The sequence below is a fragment of the Pseudorca crassidens genome, chromosome 11 (assembly GCF_039906515.1).
Source record: "Pseudorca crassidens isolate mPseCra1 chromosome 11, mPseCra1.hap1, whole genome shotgun sequence".
In the NCBI taxonomy this organism is placed as follows: Eukaryota; Metazoa; Chordata; class Mammalia; order Artiodactyla; family Delphinidae; genus Pseudorca; species Pseudorca crassidens.
This window is the reverse complement of record NC_090306.1, coordinates 102,656,732-102,677,555: the sequence shown is the minus strand read 5'-3', so window position 1 is coordinate 102,677,555 and position 20,824 is coordinate 102,656,732. Positions and strand designations below refer to the sequence as shown.

Below are 20,824 nucleotides of genomic sequence, written 5' to 3'. Positions count from 1 at the left end.
GACATGGCCTTTTCTTTTTACCGAAAGCTCAGCTGCCTTTAGATGCTGTCAACTTACCTAGAAGATGGAACTAGACTTTTCCCAAGTCGCTGGGCCTGATAGGGGCAGACAGGACAAATACTCATTCCTAAATATTTCTACGACCTTAAAATGACTAGCTACCTTACGGGGTGGCCGCTTCATTTAGGATTTATCGGATTACCACCTGTCAGGGGAAAACCTGTATGTAGAGGAGTAACTATACACACAAACTGCTTTTGCATAATATGGAAAATGAAATTCTTCTTCCTGTGTCTTCTTAGGTGCTCGGTTTCAACAATATTTAAGGAGTGTGATTGTGTTTGACTTCGGTTTTGTGGTATAAAGCACCGTTACAGGTACCTTCCAACGTAAGTCAGCTGAAAAGAAGGTGGAGCCAGAAATGAATGGGAGGACGGATACGGGAGGATGCTGAGGATGGATACGGGAGGATGCTGAGGATGGATACGGGAGGATGCTGAGGTAACCCAGAGAGGGGAGGCCTGAGGCTTGGGGCAGGGAATCGGAGGATGGATACGGGAGGATGCTGAGGTCACCCAGAGAGGGGAGGCCTGAGGCTTGGGGCAGGGAATCGGAGGATGGATACGGGAGGATGCTGAGCTAACCCAGAGAGGGGAGGCCTGAGGCTTGGGGCAGGGAATCGGAGGATGGATACGGGAGGATGCTGAGCTAACCCAGAGAGGGGAGGCCTGAGGCTTGGGGCAGGGAATCGGAGGATGGATACGGGAGGATGCTGAGGTCACCCAGAGAGGGGAGGCCTGAGGCTTGGGGCAGGGAATCAGAGGATGGATACGAGAGGATGCTGAGGTCACCCAGAGAGGGGAGGCCTGAGGCTTGGGGCAGGAAGGGTGATGTGGACACCAGGTGTCCTCCCGGGGTGGCTCAGACACAGACACCAGACTTCCCGGGACAGCTCAGATCCATGCATCCTGCCCTTGTTCCAGAAGATCAGCCCCACCCTCCATATTCAGTAGGCAGGGCTCTCTCTAGAGTCCCAGATGCATTACTAGGATTTTCAAAAGTGTTGCTCAGCATGTAGATTTTTCTTTTTTTTTTTTTGGTTATAAAATAATGACTAAGTTTTTAAAGAGAGAGAGTTTAAAAAATAGTAAGTGAACCCCCCCTCATAATTTTAACCCCGTCATACAGATTTCATGTATACCTCACCAGACATTTTTCTGATCTGTGATTAAAATTTCTTTTATAAACTGTCATACTACTTATAAATAGCTGTGCGTCGCTCTCCCCACAACACGGCATCTTGAGCGCGCAAAGGACGGTGGTGGATCACATTCTGTGCTTTTTGCCAGAGCACAGGACTTCCTCCACCTGTGCCCAGCTGGACGGTCAGAAGGACGGACCTCGTGGAGCTGGGCCACCCTCCCCCAGCTCCACGTCCAGAGTCCGGGCGACTGCGGCCACAGCCTCAGTTCCGCGAGTGAGGGACTCGCGGCGGACAGTACAGCTTCAGGCAGCTTGAGGAGGCGGTGGCCCCTTCGGTCTCCCCTAAGGCTGGGTGGGGTCAGCCGAGTTTACAGTAGAGGGTTGACCTTAGACCCAGGACAGGGCTATTTAAAGGAACGTGACACCGAGCCAAAGGCCTGGGGACCGCAGGGCCAGCTGCCCCGTACAGAGGCCTAGATTCTCCTGCACTGGGATCCACTTCCTTTGGCAAAGCACACTTATCAGTCACTGGCCGTGAGCTACAGATAGTTTTCATCATGAAACAGCCTAAATGTACCAATAGAGACAGCAACTGTACTAACATCTGTATGACTTTATAGAATACTGTCTGTAATATGGATATAATATGATGATAACATAATTATAACACTGTCGTCCCTTGGGATCTGTGGGGGATTGGTTGCAGGACCCCCCCAAGACGCCAAAATCCACGGACGCTCAAGTCCCGTATATAAAATGGCATATAACCTACGCACATTCTCCCGCGCACTTTAGTGATCTCTAGATGACTTGTAATACCTAACACAATGTAAATGCCACGTAAATGGTTGCCGGTGTGTGGTAAATTCAAGTTTCGTTTTTGGAATTTTCTGGAAGTGTTTTTTTCTGAATGTTTTCAATCCGCAGTTGGTTGAATCTGCAAATGCAGAACCCACAGATGTGGAGGGCCAACTGTATATGATGATATTATACACCATACATTATAATATTATTACAATTATATCTGATATATAATAGATATTAGATATACTAGATATAATTACATTATAATTATTAATGATACCTAATCTTCCATTATATTCTAAATAAATATATATTCATGTAATTACAGATAGAACATTTATACTTTACAAATGTGTTTATATATAATAACATGAAGTTTGGGATTCACATATACACACTGCTATATATAAAATAGATAATCAACACGGACCTGCTGTATAGCACAAGGAACTCTACTCAGTATTCTGTAAAAACCTAAATGGGAAAAGAATCTGAAAAAGAATAGATATACGTATATGTATAGCTGAATCACTTTACTATCCACCTGAAACTAACACAACGTTGTAAACCAACTATACTCCAATATAAAATAAAAATTTTAAAAAATAAAAGCTCTGAAACAGAAAACAATAACATATGCTATAGTATGATATGATATTGATATCATTCTCACTGAATTCTGGTTAGTGGCAATGTGGGGCTCGGACACCCTCCTCCCCTACAGTGCTGGCTCCACCCTACTCACGCCGGATTTACGACCGGCCAAATTCCCTAGGTGGGAGGCTGTGATTGCCACAGCACCAGCAGGTGAAGTCAATAACTTACCTCCACAACAAATTATAGCAGCCACAAAAAGGGAAATATCACTGTCGTCCAGCTCCAGTGCATTAAACTTCATTGCAAAATCGAACTTGGGCTCCATGATATCACAAAATGGTTTTCTTAGGCTTTTTAGAAATTCACGAGTTATAAAACCATTTCCATATGCTACCAGCATCCCGTCTTTATTCATCACAGAAGACAGCATTGCAAATATGGCCTCGTAAACTCCGTATTTCAGCAAAGTGACTTGGTCGTTCAAGTCCAAGTTTGCGAACCCCGGGATGGACTTGGCGAATTCCGTGAGCTCCGTGACCGTCTCCACAGACGTGCACTGGCAGCAGTGGAAGATGCGGACCTCTGCCTCCTTGTTCTGGATGCCGTTGGCCACCAACTTGGCCACGAGAGTCTTCTCGGCCATACATAACGTCTCCATGTCGTGTATGACAAAAGGCTGAAAAGAAAAACACCGGAATAAGTCGGGTGATTGGCGACAAGCTGTCTGCTTAATTATCAAGAAACTGATGAGTAGCTGCAGTATTCCAGCCACCTGTCGAGAATCAAATTATGTACAAAACACAGTCCTCATCCTTAAACAACCTCAAAATTAGTTGGGGACAAGAAGACATTTAATAGAGGACAATATAAATCAGTAAGAGAATAATCATCGGCGCCTAAAACTGGGTGGGGATTTCATTGCTAAGAAAGTGAAGTTCTGGGAATTCCCTGGCTGTCCAGTGGTTAGGACTCCATGCTTCCACTGTAGGGGGCACAGGTTTGATCCCTGGTCGGGGAACTAAGATCCCGTATGCCGTGTAGCATGGCCAAAAAAAAAAAAAAGTGAAGTACTGATTTTGGCAATAAAGCTAACAAGAAAGAGAATATTAGCAAAGCACTTTAAATATTTTATAATGTCCTCTAAATTCCCAAATACTACTGCAATAGCCAGTAATTACAATAATTCTTAATTTTGCCATTTTATGAACTTCGCAGATAATCATCATTATCCGACGCTGACTGTTGAATGAATAAATTTGGCATGTAAGTAAATACAAGTCAGAACGTTGGCATTTGTGTGGAAGTAAACAAATGAGCATCGTTAAACCCTTGCTCTTGGGGGGTAAACTGGAAAGCCTTGAAGGACCCTCGTTTCCCGGTACAGGAGACTGAAATCTTCTCACCACTGCTCCATGTTCTGAGACAAATACCGAATCCCCATGGCAGCTCCCTAAATGTGGCCTTCCCATTTGCATCTAAACCCACCGTTCCTGCCATTTTATAAAGATCTAGCAGAGGAAGGAAGAGATGGTTGGCCATGTTATTTGAAGCCAACGTGCTCAGAAGCGATGATGTATCTGGTGGGGCTTAGAAGAATGGGCACAGATACCGCTGCTGGCCAAACTTTGTGCCAGCTCTGTGTGCGGAGCGGAATAAATGGCAGGCTCTGAGGGATCTCTCTCAGCCTTAATGTGTTCTACAGACCAATGATGAAGGGGGCTGAGGCATTATTTTCGATCCCCACTGGATAAACACTGAGTGTATAAGAAGCCCAGTGATTTTAAGAATCACTCTGCCAGTGGGCAAAACACATCACTGACAGTGCCTCTGTGCCCACGGCACGGACGTGTGCCCTATTTCTGGGCTCACAAGAGCATCAGGAGGAATCAGCACAAAGCCATCTTCTGGGAACCTGCTGGGTGTACCTGGTACAGAGGTGGGTGTGTTGGGATAATGTGATGCATTGCCTACGAAATGTTTAAACAGAATTAGAATTTGCAAGATAGTGTTGGACAAAAAAAAAAAAAGATCTGATTTCACATCTGAGGAAAGGGAATATTTTTAAAATTATCTGTGAATGACTGAAAACATTCTGAATACAGAACTCAAAGCCCAATTTCTAACGATCTCAAGTTTGATGAAGGAAGAGTAAAACTGTCTCTCTCCAAAGACTTTAAAAGCAGGCCAGAACTTCCCGGTGGCCCAGTGGTTAAGAATCCACCTGCCAATGCAGGGGACATGGGTTCAAGCCCTGGTCTAAGAAGATCCCACATGCTGCAGAACAACTAAGCCCGTGCGCCACAACTGCTGAGCCTGCGCTCTAGAGCCCACAAGCCACAACTACTGAGCCTACATGCCACAACTACTGAAGCCCACGCGCCTAGAGCCCGTGCTCTGCAACAAGAGAAGCCACCACAATGAGAAGCCCATGCACCGCAACGAAGAGTAGCCCCCGCTCGCCGCAACTAGAGAAAGCCTGCGCGCAGCAACGAAGACCCAACACAGCCAAAAATAAATAAATAAATTAAAAGCAGGCCAGATTTACCACGGTTTTGAGAAAGTCTGGGGGCAGTTCTGCTTCACAGGAAGTTGGAGCTCGGATTTAAAGTATTAACGTTTACAGGATGGACCAGAAAAATGTTTTTAAAGGACAGGTGGCAGTACTCCCTCAATTTCAGAAAATATTATAAGGCCACCTTGACTTTATTCAAATCACTGGCTTTTCAAAAGTACATTCAGCAGAAATAAAGGTGTTAAAAAAAAAAAAAGAATCCTGTTGTCAAAAAAAACCCTTGAGAAACACTGAGTTAGATAAAGTTAGAGTCTACCAGAGTCTTTCACGTGAGTGTACACCGTGGACCTTTAAGAATGGGATTGGCATAAATAGTGGTTCCCAGTGTTTGACTGCAGAACGCTTATTATTATTATTATACTGTTGTTGTTATTTGGTAGGACATCTCTTGGACTAGCACAGACTGGCTACACAATTTGCGGGGCCCAGTGCAAAATGACAATGTGGGGTCCCTTATTCGAAAGTGCTTACGAATTTCAAGACAGCGACAGAGCACTAAACGTCAGCACAAGGCCCTCTAAGCAGGGGCGTTGTGAAGCTGGACACACGCCCAGGACTGGCGTGGCCCTGGACTATTTTTATGTGGAACATTCTCTCATAAACGGAGACTTCAATGGTAAGAAATATTTCATTTCATGTGTATAAAATTATCGCCTGGATTTTAAAAGGCAGGCCTCATGAACAGGCAAAATTAGAAACGCTCTGAATTCAAAACAAGTGCTAACATTTGAAACATCATGTTTATTACAGCCAAAGAGATATTATAGGGTGACGCCCTTGGAAGTCTGCCAGCCTTCATTGAGAAGCATTCTTGATTAGACTATTTTAAAAATCCAGAAGCTTATATTTAACTTTGGAATATTTTCTTTATCCTCAAGCTTGACTATGAATATATCTGATGTTACGGGTGGTCATTTCAAATCGGTGAAGCACACTGTAAAGCTTTTAAACGGCACAAGGCAGAAAGATGCCCACTTGCCCCCAAAACCACTCCACGCCAGGACCAGAAGTCTCCCCTAACTGATAGGTATTTCCCTCGCTCACGCCTGACACTGTTCTATGTGCGTTAATGATGTTATAAGAATTCATCTCCAAAACACATCAAAACAGCATTTCCTATGAAAAGTTCGGCAGCAGCATCTTTTCGGAGAAATTTAATTGTGACTTATTGGTAGAATTGCTTTGGATGAAGTGACCTAATAAGCTCTTGGGTAGGTTTTACTACACACTTCTAGATATAGTACAAAATAGTATGTTTTTCAAGCTACTGACAAGTTATAGGTATAATATTTCAATGTAACACAGCAGGCCAAACCCCACGGTGTGGTGTGAGGGGGCTGCCATTCCAGGATGCCGCCCCTCCCGGCAGCTCTGTCTCTGACCCAGCACAGATGGAGCAGAGACTGTGGCCCCAAGCTGCGCGCTCCAAGCTCTGGGGTGCATTAGGCTGGGCGGGGAGGTAGGAGGAGGGCCATGCTTCAACATACAGAGGAAATGGGGTGGGAAGTGAACCCAGCTTGGAGCAAACAGTGCCGTCAAAGGCAGTGGCTGGCCCTGGACGCTCCCTTTCAAACTGGTACCCGCGATGCTCTGCTTCGGAGGTGGGCAGAAGCAAGCAATTGACTCTCAGCAACACCCCGAATTCTGTTTTTCCTCTCCAGTGACGCCCAGTGCTGGACTATGGGTCTATCATTTATTTCCTTAAGACCAAAAGCCAGATTCCTCTCCCAGAGTAACTGTGTGATGGCCCTCAACGGTCCAGATTTCAACTCTGGCCGCGGGTGATGGGCTCCTGCTTAGAGTGCGTGGATCTCAGTGGGGTGTGAGAAGGATACTCCAGGGAAATCGACTTAATATTAAACGAGTGTTTGGTTCCGAGTCAAGATGACTTTTAAGTTTGCTTTGCTTTGCATTCTGAAAACCCAAGGGAGATGGAGAAGAACTCAGCAAGATCTAAAAGGATTCCAAGAGAGCAAAAATTGGGGTTGCTTTAATTTGGGGCTATACGAATCATTTCCAGGATAGAAATTCAAAGGTAAGAGATTACTTTGCTTTTACCCTTGTGATCTGGAAAGGGTTAGGGTGGAGTTTCTTGGAGCCTCTGGGGCCGCCCAGCATGGGTGTGGCTTTATGATTTAACAAGAGTTTGCTTGAACCCTCCTAAATTACCTCAGCCTATTGAATTGGAAAATTCACGGCAGAATGAAAAGACTCAGTAAAAAAGAGGTTTGGTTTGTTCATGAAGGTAAGTAGCTTGTGAGATGCTTTATTTTCCTGTGACTGAAAATTCCAGCTTGTAATTCCCAATAAAGATGGCTTCAAGCTACTCATTAGGACAAATGAAACCTGTTTCACCACTCTCACAGGAGAAAGGCAAAACGTCTTCATTCGCCAGCCTTGGGCCATCCCCCTCTTTGAAGGTAGCTCTGAGATTAGGCCTGTAATGGAGACAGAGGCTTAGCTAACTGTGGGGTGGGTACAGGGTGGAATCAGGCAGGAGAGGCGAAGTGTAGGCGTCCACAAGGGGCGATCTTAGTTGCTACCGAGAAGGTCCAGAACTGTCCCAAAAGACAATAAAGTTTCTGTAAACAAAGGACCCTTTCTAAGCCCCGAGATGTCATTTCCTTCTCATTGGAGAAAAAGAAGGTGGGCAGGGGGTAGGAAGCGGGAGGTCGGAGAGGAGAAGGTAGTTTTAGGGGAAAGGATGTGAGAGCACACTTTGAGAGGGAAGTGAATAGTTTCATTTTCTGGCATTAAAATAGGGATTAAAACAAAATCACTTAAGAAGCAACCCTAGAATCTGGTAAACTATTAACCAGACTTTGAGTGCATTAATTACAGAGTCATTATAAGAACTTGGTTGCTAGGAGCTCTGAGGTGGATCAAATGGGATGGGAGTTGCTGCTGGGCTACGTTTTATAGTCTCTGAAGGAAATGTTTCCATTGCATTGTCTCCCATTTGCGCTGGGGATAAATATGATTTTCTCAGCATTTAGGACATACTTCCTCAATCCTCCTCCTCGACTCTAGCTGACGTGTTGCCCAAGAAGCACTTCAGATGATAATAACCAGCGGCAAAGCCACCTACCGGATTGTTGCTGGCCTTTCCCGCGAGGATGACCCGGGCCTTAACCTTGTTCATGTTGAAGTTCTTCAAGTAGGCCTCGTAAATCCTCTTAGCGAGAGATTTGAGATCTGCGGTTTCAGAATTTTTTTCTAGGTCATGTTCACATGTAAGGATTTCTGCTTTCAATTTTGCTTTTTCCGATCTTGGCATTCGTCCAAAACGAATCGCTGGGGGTCGGAGAGGAGAAACGGAAGAACGGAAAACACAGAGAAATGAACAACAAAACACGGCACGAGGACTAATGGCTGGATGAAAGGTTCACACCACGGGTTAGACTGTGAGCAAACATGCATGGGTAAGTTACCATCCACTTCTCAGCACTGTTCAGCTTTCTCCCTTGGAGAGATGAAAATAAACCTCAAACCCCATATATCCTGGACTTTTTAAAAAGCTTGAAATTAAAGGTGGCACCATGACTCACTTTATCAGTAGGATGGGCTTAAGGTCACTTCACGTCGTTAGGTACATAATTGAGCCTTTCGGTTAAGGAGATGGAAGTGAGCATTAGAAGGAGTTAACATAGTACCTTTTCCTTTTACCAGAAGGTAGACATGCAACTCTTACGAACACATTATTTGAAATTCACTTTCCTATAGTAATTGGCAGATTCTAAAATAAGAGTATGGGGACTGCCCTGGTGGTCCAGTGGTTAGGACTCCGAGCTTCCGCTGCGGGGGACCCAGGTTCAATCCCTGGTCGGGGAACTAAGATCCCGAGAGCCGAGCAGCACGGCCAAAACAAAAAAAAATAATAAGAGTAGGATTGAATATAATTAAATTCATAACATGGTCACATGTTTGCAATGGCACATGCTTCATACATATGATATGAACATCAAGACATCCCAGTGGTTTCCAATGGGTTTCAAAATCTTGTATCAAAGTTGTACCATCTGAAGTTTCTAACAGTATTTCCAAGGGTTCTACTGGATCTCTGTTATTCGAGGCTTATTTTTCTTAGGCTATCATGTTACAAAATGACCCGAGCATTAAATGCTGCAGCACATTCATTCAAAATACAGTCTGTTCCGACCCGATAAGGGGGGTAAACTGAGGCATGGGTGGGGAAAATGCGATAGACAACCTTACCTACCATTATGGGACATCCCAACTGAAAGGCACTTGTGAAAACGACAATACTGGCACTTATTCCGGTTCTTTTTCTGAATCTTGCAGCTACGGTCACATGTGTCATATGCCAGCTTTAGCCGAATAGTTCTCCGAAAGAAACCCTGTGGATTGCGATACAGTTTATTAAAGAATACGGGCCACTGAGGAATCAGTGTCATTCCTTTATTCACGTTTCCTGTTGCTCATTTATTGTTTTTTTTTTTGTTTTTTTTTTTGTTTTTTTTTTTTGCAGTACGCAGGCCTCTCACTGCCGCGGCCTCTCCCGTTGCGGAGCACAGGCTCCGGACGCGCAGGCTCAGCGGCCATGGCTCAGGGGCCCAGCCGCTCCGCGGCATGTGGGATCTTCCCGGACCGGGGCACGAACCCGTGTCCCCTGCATCGGCAGGCGGACTCTCAACCACTGCGCCACCAGGGAAGCCCCTATTGTCTTTTTTTAAATGAACGAAATGTAGAGAAACAGTTTATCTAGAAAGTCTGATGTAATTGGGGCAAATTGGAAATTGGAAATTTCATTACATGTAAAATGAAAAAGAATAAAATGAGGCAAAAGTCAAAGTAATTTCAACACGTCCTCACCTGGCCTGGGAAGACACAATCACAGTCTCCTGAAGAGTGACTCTGCCTTGCTAAGATTTATACAAATGTGACTTTCTCTTCTGAGGACAGATCCATATTTGTGACTAAAAAGTTCTAAGAATTTTTGTAAGAGAATATTAACTCTCTAAAGGACAAAGATTATATAATAAAAGGAAGCCAGCTGGTTGTAAATAATTTTCTCTTCATAAAAGTGTCTTAGGGACTTCTCTGGCAGCCCACTGGTTAGGCCTTAGCGCTTCCCCTGCAGGGGGCATGGGTTCCGTCCCTGGTGGGGGAACTAAGATCACGTGTGCCGCGTGCTAAGGCACAACCAAAACAAAACAAAAACAAAAACAAACAAATAAAAATATCTTAAACTTTACTTTAGTAAAGAACCAACTTTACTATTTAGTTCATAAAAAAACAAAAGTAAACCAAGGTGACTAACCATGGCCCTGCAGAAAAGGCCACTTTGCAAGTAGTTTTTTCAAGGTATGTGGCTGGCAAATTGTGAAGGGTTATATTTACACTGGCTCTTTCCTCTTTGCTTTCCAGTCATCCTTCCGTAGTTCTGCTGGAGGACACGGCCTGACCCCCTGCACCGCGGGCTCTGGGTCACCTCTGGTTAGAGGTCCAGCTGAGCTGGCACAAGAATAAGGATATACACGAGGGTGCTCGTGGTTCGGGTGGACAGGCCCCCGGCGTGCAGGAAGGGGCTGCCGGGGAGGACACAGCCGCGGGGCTGGTCGTCGCCCAGCACGTGCTGCAGGATCCTGACATCTCTGACGGTCGTGAGAACCCTTGCCCTCCGTGACCTTCTGATGAGGGTGGAGAGAGAAAGTGGACAAAACTCTCTGACCTCGCATCCAAATGAAGGGAGCATCTTTAATGTGGTTTATTTTCTGTTAAAGAACACACCCTCTAGGTCACTTACAAAGAACAGCCCAGCAATATGCCATAGACTTTCCAAAGAGAGAAAGGAATGTGTTACGTGGGTCAGTTTCCGATCTACAACTTGAGCAGAACTTTCTTAGTAGTGACAAACATTTGTGTATCAAATAAAAGGAACCACACGTAGTCCCCGAAAGGCCACCTTTCTCCCCATCCAGGGTCCACCGTACCTTGCAGCCTTCACATGCGTGAACTCCGTAATGGTAGCCCGAGGCTTTGTCCCCACAGATTCTACACTCGATGTTCAGTGCTACACTGGACGATTCCTCGGCGCTGCCAGGAACCACAGGGTAAGAGATGGACGAGGGACTCGAGGCTGGTGAGAGGGTGTCTAGGAACACAAGGGGAAGATTTACGAATATTCACAGCCTCGCCATCCGACGTCGAAACCAGCTTTCTGAGGACCTGAGTTCACGTGTGAGGCATTTAGTGGGGAGGCATCAGCTGGTGGGCAGGGCTCCCATGCTGCATCCACCCTGGCCTGGCCCTTGCACACCCTCTGTGCTCCCACAGTGACCACGTCGCCGGCATCCCCGCAGCACCCACCCAAGGGGCTCCCCAACTGAGAAACAACTTTACTTTTTAATCCATAAAAAACAAAACAAAATGGACTAAACCATGGCCCTGCCGAAAAGGCCACTTTGCAAGTAGCCTTGTTCACAGAAACGGTTACAGCAGCTTTATTCCTTTCTTTTTTGGGCGGGGGCGGGGGATACTATTTTATTAACATTTAAACGTCACCAACAATGAGCTCAAGTATATGCTAGCCACATGCTCAGATTTTTTTTTTTAAATAAATTTATTTATTTATTTTTGGCCGCGTTGGGTCTTGTTGCTGCGCGCAGGCTTTCTCTAGTTGCGGTGAGCGGGGGCTACTCTTCGTTGCGGTGTGCGGGCTTCTCATGGCGGTGGCTTCTCTTGTTGCGGAGCACGGGCTCTAGGCACGTGGGCTTTGGTAGTTGCAGTACGTGGGCTCAGTAGTTGTGGCTCACGGGCTTAGTTGCTCCTGCGACATGCTCAGATTTTTGACACAAAGATAAAATGGACAGACAGCTTTAAGGGTGCAATGTATTTAACACTGCACAATATAGTCGACAATTAGACAATCTAGGGGGTGGTATAACTATACGCTACAAGTATAGTGACAAGCCCCGGAACTGGAGGAAAAACCCGCCATTCAGGACTTAGCAGAGGTCCTTGCGGCGGCTTTATTATCCTTAGTTGCCCAAAATCGACGTGTCCTACACAGAATTCATTGCTTTCTTTGCGTCCTCGCTTCCAGCCCTTTTGTAATTGTTAACTCAGTAAATGGCATCAGAATATAGAATAAAAATCCGTGTGGGCAACACAAAAGCACAATCCATGAAAGAAAAAAAAAGAAGCTGGACTTTCTTTTTTTTTTGCGGTACGCGGGCCCCTCACTGTTGTGGCCTCTCCCGTTGCCGAGCACAGGCTCCGGACGCGCAGGCTCAGCGGCCATGGCTCACGGGCCCAGCCGCTCCGCGGCATGTGGGATCTTCCCGGACCGGGGCACGAACCCGTGTCCCCTGCATCGGCAGGCGGACTCTCAACCACTGCGCCACCAGGGAAGCCCTGTGTCGTATTTTAGATTCTACATATAAGTGATATCATACGATACTTGTCTTTCTCTGACTTATATCACTTAGTGTGATAATCTCTAGGTCCATCTATGTTGCTGCAAATGGCATTATTTCATTCTTTTTAATGACCGAGTAATATTCCATTGTCTTCTTTATCCGTTCCTCGTCAATGGAAATTTAGGTTGCTTCCATGTCCTGGCTATTGTAAATAGTGCTTTAGCAGCTCTACTCTTTTTTTTGGCTGTGGCATGTGGCCTGTGAGATCTTAGTTCCCCGACCAGGGATTGAACCCAGGTCCTCGGCAGTGAAAGCACAGAGTCCTAACCACTGGACCGCTGGGGGAATTCCCCAGCAGCATTATTCTTAATTGCCAAAAATCAGAAGCAACCAAGATGCTTCAATAGGTGAGGCCAATCCCCAAAGGCTACAAACTATACGATTCTTAATATCCGACATTTGTGGAAAGGCAGAAATAGAGCCGTGGTAAAAAAAAAATCAGCGGTTGGAGTAGGGGTCGGGGAGGCAGGGTTGAGTAGGTGAAGCCCAGTGGCTTCTCGGACGTGGTGAAATTATTCACATGAAAATGTCATGGTGAATACAGGACACAATGCACTTGTCAAAATCCACAGAAGGTTACAGTACAGAGTGAACTTTAAACGTGTGCAAATGAACCAAAAAAAAAAAACTGAGGAGGTCCAGAGATTCCAGGATGGCATACAGAATGTGATGATACAATCTATATCACAAATGTAAGAAACATGCGTAGGAAACCTCGCTGAAGATATTTGTGTAAGTGACCTTGAAACGAATGGAGTCTGTGAGACCAAAGGCAAAAGAACTGCCCCTGGACGCTGTCCCCAGCCGATAAAGTTGTTTCCCACAGGGCTTTGCGTGAGCAGTTCTGATGCCACCGCACTGGAAATGAACAACTAATTGTTCATTTAATGATGGTGACTGAATGGATGGCTGGGCCAGGTCTCTCACTGTTGGAGTGTGAGCTCATTGATACAGCGACAGGAGGAGGCTAAAGTGGTCCATGTGGTGGTGGATTAGAGGTGCAGACGTCTGTCTGAACTCACGTTTACCCTGACCTTGAGACAGACAGCTATACACAGAAATATAGACGTGTACATACATGCGTCAGTATGTACACATGTATGTCTCTGCTCTATCAGCTGAGAGAGCCTAAAAGAAAAGATACTCCAGGGAATTCCCCTGCGGTCCAGCGGTTAGGACTCCGCACTTTCACCGCCGAGGGCACGGGTTCAATCCCTGGTCGGGGAATAAGATCCCGCACACCGCTTGGTGCGACCAAAAAGAAAAAAAGAAAAAAGATATTCCAATAGCAACCTGAAATGCTTAGAGGGAACAGTGTACTGAGGGCTAAGAGGCAGTCCCGTGACCACCACTCACGGCGGAAAAATCTCAGAATCCTTGGGGCACTGGCTAAAATACTCAAAAGGGTTTTGCCTCTGAATTGGGGCAAAATTACTCCTAGCATCAACACTGCTCTGGTTCCGTCTAACAAAGCTTAACCACAGGACCTGAAAGGCTCAACATTTTCCACGTAACTTAACTGCATTTCAGAATAAAACTCAAGAATATTCGTGCAAATACAAAATTCTCCATCATCAACAAAGTTCACGATGGATGGTATCTGATAACAAATTGTAAAACATGCAAAGAGGCAGAAAAGCGTGACCCGTTCCACTCCTGTCCACCCGCGAGAAGTGAAAGCACTGTCCACACAGAGGTGCGTACACGAGCTTTCCCGGCAGCTTTATCTGTCGCAGCCAGACCCGGAAACAATCGGAGGTTCGTCAATAGCGTGGATAACCTGTGGCAAATCCATACAGTGGATTTTAGAAAATGAACTGTCGGTAGATGCTACCAACGCAGATGAATCTCAAGATAATTGTGCTGAGTGAAAGGAGTCAGACTAAGAAGAGTTCATACTATATGATTCCATTTATATGCAATTCTAGGAAGTACAAACGGATGGATCATGATAGAGAGCAGCAGGTCAGTGGTACCTGGGGAGGGAGAGAGGCATGAGGGTGGGGAAGAGGGATTACAAAAGGGCACACGTAAACTTTGGGGTGAGGGGTGTGGAATTTGATTGTGCTGTTGGTTTCACAAGTCTGTGCGTGTGCGTGCGTGTGTGTGTGTACCTCCAATTGCACACTTTAAATATGTGAAGTTTTTATGTCAGCAAAGCTGCTAAGAAAAATTGAGGGGTGGGGTGAGAAAGATAGATGGGCTGAGTAGGCAGCCTCACCCATCTGGTCTCCCAAGGAGTCAAGTTTAAACTGAATGCGTTTTATAGTCGGTCCTCCCATATTTGCAATTTACATAACTTAAAAATATCACCCAAGGGAGCCGTTACATACAAAGATGAAAAATCTAGTTTACAAATAAGCAATCATTTTATCTCTCAAATCAACTGGAAACAATAACAATGAAAAGCCTGGAAAGGAGACAAAGCAAGATTTTAAGAATTTTGAGATGACTCCAAACGGCCACAAGGATTAATAAACACAGTAAGGAGAACCGAAGCGAAATAAAACTGGATGACCACACACCCCCCACCTTAACGGCCAGGGGCCAAAAGTCAAGGATGTGTGTCTAGTACACTTCAGTGCGGTCACTTTTTGTAAGTTCCCTTTTTTTTTTCTTTTTGCCATAGTGCAGACCCCATCACAAACAACGGCACAGTGCAGACCCACGTACATGTCCCCTTTTAAACAGCGCCCGTCCCCAGTGGGCTTGCTGGATTTAGAGCTCGTGCACTTTCAGCCACTCTCTCCACGCACACGGGTTTATCAGTGAACTTGGCTGCCAGCGGAGTACAAATGCTCCCTTTCCCACCGTCACCAAGGTCAGTGCACAGTCGTGAAAATCATCTTCCTGGAGTGGGAAGACGGGAACAGACGGTCGGGGAAACATGCTCCAGACCGAGATCGTGACACAAGGGGGCCCACGGCGGGGGAAGAACACAGAGAGCTTATATCAGATGCTGCAGGGAGAACCTTCTCGATTCCCCAAGAAAGCCTGCACAGTCCGAGCTCGGAGCTCAAAACCACACACACACACACCTCCTGGCCAGTCCAAACCCAACTCCTCCAGTCCCAGCCAAGACCCACTTCTTCTTTTTTAACATCTTTATTGGGGTATAATTGCTTTACAATGGTGTGTTAGTTTCTGCTTTATAACAAAGTGAATCAGTTATACATATACACATGTTCCCATATGTCTTCCCTCTTGCGTCTCCCTCCCTCCCACCCTCCCTATCCCACCCCTCCAGGCGGTCACAAAGCACCGAGCCAATATCCCTGTGCCATGCGGCTGCTTCCCACTAGCTATCTACCTTACTACGTTTGTTAGTGTGTATATGTCCATGACTCTGTCTCGCCCTGTCACAGCTCACCCTTCCCCCTCCCCATAACCTCAAGTCCGTTCTCCAGTAGGTCTGTGTCTTTATTCCTGTCTTACCCCTAGGTTCTTCATGACATTTTTTTTTTCTTAAATTCCATATATATGTGTTAGCATACGGTATTTGTCTTTTTCTTTCTGACTTACTTCACTCTGTATGACAGACTCTAGGTCTGTCCACCTCATTACAAATAGCTCAATTTCGTTTCTTTTTATGGCTGAGTAATATTCCATTGTATATATGTGTCACATCTTCTTTATCCATTCATCCGATGATGGGCACTTAGGTTGTTTCCATCTCCGGGCTATTGTAAATAGAGCTGCAATGAACATTTTGGTACATGACTCTTTTTGAATTTTGGTTTTCTCAGGGTACATGCCCAGTAGTAATATTGCTGGGTTGTATGGTAGTTTTATTTTTAGTTTTTTAAGGAAACTCCATACTGTTCTCCATAGTGGCTATATCAATTTACATTCCCACTAACAGTGCAAGAGGGTTCCCTTTTCTCCACACCCTCTCCAGCATTTATTGTTTCTAGATTTTTTGATGATGGCCATTCTGGTGTGAGATGATATCTCACTGTAGTTTTGACTTGCATTTCTCTAATGATTAATGATGTTGAGCATTCTTTCATGTGTTTGTTGGCAGTCTGTATATCTTCTTTGGAGAAATGTCTATTTAGGTCTTCTGCCCGTTTTTGGATTGGGTTGTTTGTTTTTTTGTTATTGAGCTGCATGAGCTGCTTGTAAATTCTGGAGATTAATCCTTTGTCAGTTGCTTCATTTGCAAATATTTTCTCCCATTCTGAGGGTTGTCTTTTGGTCTTGTTTATGGTTTCCTTTGCTGTGCAAAAGCTTTGACGTTTCATTAGGTCCCATTTGTTTATTTTTGTTTTTATTTCCATTACTCTAGGAGGTGGGTCAGAAAGGATCTTGCTGTGATTTATGTCATAGAGTGTTCTGCCTATGTTTTCCTCTAAGAGTTTGATAGTTTCTGGCCTTACATTTAAGACCCACTTCTTTTAAGGCCTGTGTTTCCTTATTAATTTTCTGTCTGGAAGGTCTGTCCATTGGTGTAAGTGGGGTGTTAAAGTCCTCCACTATTACTGTGTTACTGTCGATTTCCCCTTTTATGGCTGTTCGCATCTACCTCATATAGCAGCGTAGGTGCTCCTACGCTGGGTGCATATATATTTATAATTGTTAAATCTTCTTCTTCTTGGATTGTTCCCTTGATCATTATGTAGCGTCCTTCCTTGTCTCCTGTAAAAGTCTTTATTTTAAAGTCTATTTTGGGGCTTCTCTGGTGGCACAGTGGTTGGGAGTCTGCCTGCCATTGCAGGGGACACGGGTTCGAGCCCTGGTCCGGGAAGATCCCACATGCTGCAGAGCAACTAAGCCCGTGCACCACAACTAGTAAGCCTGCACTCTAGAGCCCGCGAGCCACAACTACTGAGGCCGCACGCCACAGCTACTGAAGCCCGTGCACCTAGAGCCCATGCTCCACAACAAGAGAAGCCACCGAAATGAGAAGCCCGCGCACCGCAAGGAAGAGTAGCCCCCGCTTGCCGCAACTAGAGAAAGCCGGCACACAGCAACGAAGACCCAACACAGCCAAAAATAAATAAATTTTTAAAAAATTTAAAAATAAAGTCTACTTTGTCTGATCCAAAACCCACTTCTGCCAAGAAGTACAGTGGAGTCAAGTCCACCCCAGACAGGGCTTCCTTTCAATCAAGGTACAATTTACACCACATTATACCGGGGTGGCTTAAACGTTGCTCAGAAAGATGAACTGTGCAACGATTTCCTCTTTCACAGCAAGGTGACCTGAGCAGACCCCGTGTTTTATTTCTTTGTACCTGCACTGGCTGATGCCTGATGTAGTTTTTTTTTCCCTACTGTCACCATCTTGAAATTTATTTTTTCGGTTTTACTATTTTTTTATTGAAGTATAGTTGATTTACGATGTTGTGTTAGTTTCTGCTGTACAGCAAAGTGATTCAGTTATACATACACATACATTCCTTTTTTAAATATTCTTTTCCATTATGATTTATCATAGGATATTGAATATAGTTCTCTGTGCTATACAGTAGGACCTTGCTGTGCATCCATTCTATATATAACAGCTTACCAGGGAGTAGAGAGATGGTTCAGATACATTTCCAGATAAAAGAGAGTGATTTTTATTACAGTAGGAGTCTCTGCTTTAAAGAAATATAAACTCACAGCATTTAAAAAATGCCGCTGACTGCTGAATTTCAAGCATTATGTGGTTTATGTACAGCTTTTAAAAAGAAGGCATACTTGTTGGTTATTTATTTTATTATTTTTTTGCAGTACGCGGGCCTCTCACTGTTGTGGCCTCTCCCGTTGCAGAGCACAGGCTCCGGATGCGCAGGCTCAGCGGCCACGGCTCACGGGCCCAGCGGCTCCGCGGCATGTAGGATCTTCCCGGACCGGGGCACGAACCCGTGTCCCCTGCATCGGCAGGCAGACTCTCAACCACTGCGCCACCAGGGAAGCCGGTTATTTATTTTTAATATAGAAGTGTGTACATGTCAATCCCAAACTCCCTAACTATCTGTCCCCGCCAGGTAACCGTATTTAACATAAATAACCAACAGGGACAAAAGATTAAAATTCAAAAAAAAAATCAGTCACCCAGGATGCACTCAAAGAGTTGCCCACAGGGAGGTGTGTCACAGAGCTGCTCATCACGGTGAAAAATTACACACAGGCTGCTCAGGTAGGTTACATGCAAGAGATTACTCCGTAGTGTAAAAATGATATTTTCAGGTGAAAAATCAAATGAGCTACACACTTATGGTGTGTGCACTCTTATGTGTATATTATACTTCAATAAAAAGTTTATCCAAAAAAAAAAACAAAAAAAGAAGGCATACTATGATATGCGAGACACGCCTGGAAAGTTTCAAGGCCCAGTGGCACTGCGTGTCGTGCCTTTACGTATCTGAAGATTTTAATGCAGAGAGATGTGTCTTCTCCAGGTAAAGAGAACAACTTTCTCTGTGGAAAAAAACGTTTCCAGATAAAGCTTTCTAGGAAGTAGCACACTTACCTGTAATAACGGAGCCATCTGATCCTGGACCACTTCCTAAATACTGGTATTCTGTAAAACTAAAGCTTCCAGAACTGTCCTCACCAATGGACTGAGAAATATCTTGAATGGTTCCCATTTCTTGTAGGAATTCTTCAGAGAGTGGGCTTTCCAGATCATCAGCCTCGAGGGGGGAGAGGGGACCGATCGGGCTCTCTGTGTCCACCATCTCGACCGGATGGAGCTGGTCCCACTGCCGGGCTCCACGTTCCTGGGAGGAGAGAGAAGTCATGGGTGAAGTGGACATAGCAGAACACTGGTTTTCCTTGAACAAAAACCTCATTTATCAGCAGAGACACTCCTGAATTCACAATCTAAAAAGTAACGTTGTTGGCCACCTTACCTCCGCTTGCCTCTTGACAAGCTCATTAAGAAAATGGAAATCTTTATTATTTTTCTTTTATTTTGGCCGAGCAGCTTGCGGGATCTCAGTTTCCCGAGCAGGGATTAAACCCAGACCCCTGCAGTGAAAGGCACTAGACCACCAGGGAACTCCCAAGAAAATGAAGATCTCTAAACAAGAACACGTCTCAGGAGCCAGAGGTGAGCAGGCCAGGAATCATTCATGCGCCGTCAAGCACACACTGCGTATCCGAGGTGGACGAAAACAGCAGAGGACACACATAAAGTCCCCGCTGTCCCAGAATGCACCTTCTGGTGGGGACAGGTCTGGACAGTCTGCAGGGGGAGGATGGGGAAGGACACTGCCCTACATGACCGGCCAGGGAGGACCTCTCAGAAAAGGGGCGCAGACACCTGCAGGAATGAGGCAGTGAGCTGTACGGACATTTTGGGTAGAATGTTCCAGCAAAAGAAGCGGCAAGTGAAAAGCCCCCAGGATGGAAGCACGCGGGTACTTCCAGGCATGCGCAGGCCAGTCTGGCTCAGGTGGGAGCCCGGGGGGAGTGGGACGAGCAGGCCGTCGGCACACACGCTGGAGGCAATATTATATGTTCTCCTTGCACCCGTGGGGGGAGTCACGTAGGTATGCCTAAAGAACGAGTGCGCCATAACAAATACATCGTGGAGTTAAAACAATCTGAACATGTCAGTCCCCGACAGCGCTAGGCTGCTTCAACTCACACACAGAAGAACGCTCTCCACGTGGGCACTGTTACGGGCCGCACCGTGTCCCCCCAGATTCCGCTGCGGGCGTCCTAACCCTTAGGACCTCAGAATGTGGTTGCCTTTGGAGATAACAAAGAGGCGACCCCACTAACATGAGGTGTTTAGAGGGGCCCTAATCCAATCTGGCTGGCGCCCTTATAAGAAGGGGTTTGGACACACAAAGAGAGACAGCGGGGAGCACACACAGAGGGGCGGCCACGCGAAGACCCGGCGGGAAGGCCGCCGCCTGCAAGCCAAGCAGAGGGGCCTCGGGGAACCCAAAGCCGCCGACACTTTGATCTTGGACTTCAAGCCTCCAGGACTGTGAGAAGTGAATGCCTGCTATTTAGGGGCCCCAGTCAGTGGCCCATTGTCAGGGCAGCCGAGCACATGCGCACAGGTCCAAAGTCAAAACGGCGGTCCTTCCCGTGACGGCTGGCTTCAGGCTCTTGCTCAAGCCTCTGAAACCACTTCCTGTGACCCTCAGCCTTGTGCCTGTTCTCCTAGCTCGACATGGGCCCTGGTGACGCTGTCTCCCCGGATCTCGCCCTGGTCGCCATCCCCCACCCCCAGGGTGACCAGTGGCACTGGGCCATCGCC

The 20,824-nt window shown here is 45.9% G+C and overlaps 1 protein-coding gene across 4 annotated transcripts in view; it reads right to left on the bottom strand.

Moving 5' to 3' along the window:
- The window catches only part of PPARA (peroxisome proliferator activated receptor alpha), a 77,058-nt gene that overhangs the window by 7,935 nt on the left and 48,299 nt on the right, over window positions 1-20,824 (bottom strand). For all 4 annotated transcript variants that reach the window (XM_067698386.1, XM_067698384.1, XM_067698385.1 and 1 more), the window contains exons 3-7: window positions 19,079-19,328; window positions 11,131-11,291; window positions 9,396-9,534; window positions 8,265-8,470; window positions 2,833-3,280 (exon numbers count right to left, since the gene is read on the bottom strand). In XM_067698386.1, the coding sequence (XP_067554487.1) occupies window positions 2,833-3,280; window positions 8,265-8,470; window positions 9,396-9,534; window positions 11,131-11,291; window positions 19,079-19,286 (1,162 nt within the window). In that variant the 5' untranslated portion in view covers window positions 19,287-19,328. The remainder of the gene's footprint in view (window positions 1-2,832; window positions 3,281-8,264; window positions 8,471-9,395; window positions 9,535-11,130; window positions 11,292-19,078; window positions 19,329-20,824) is intronic.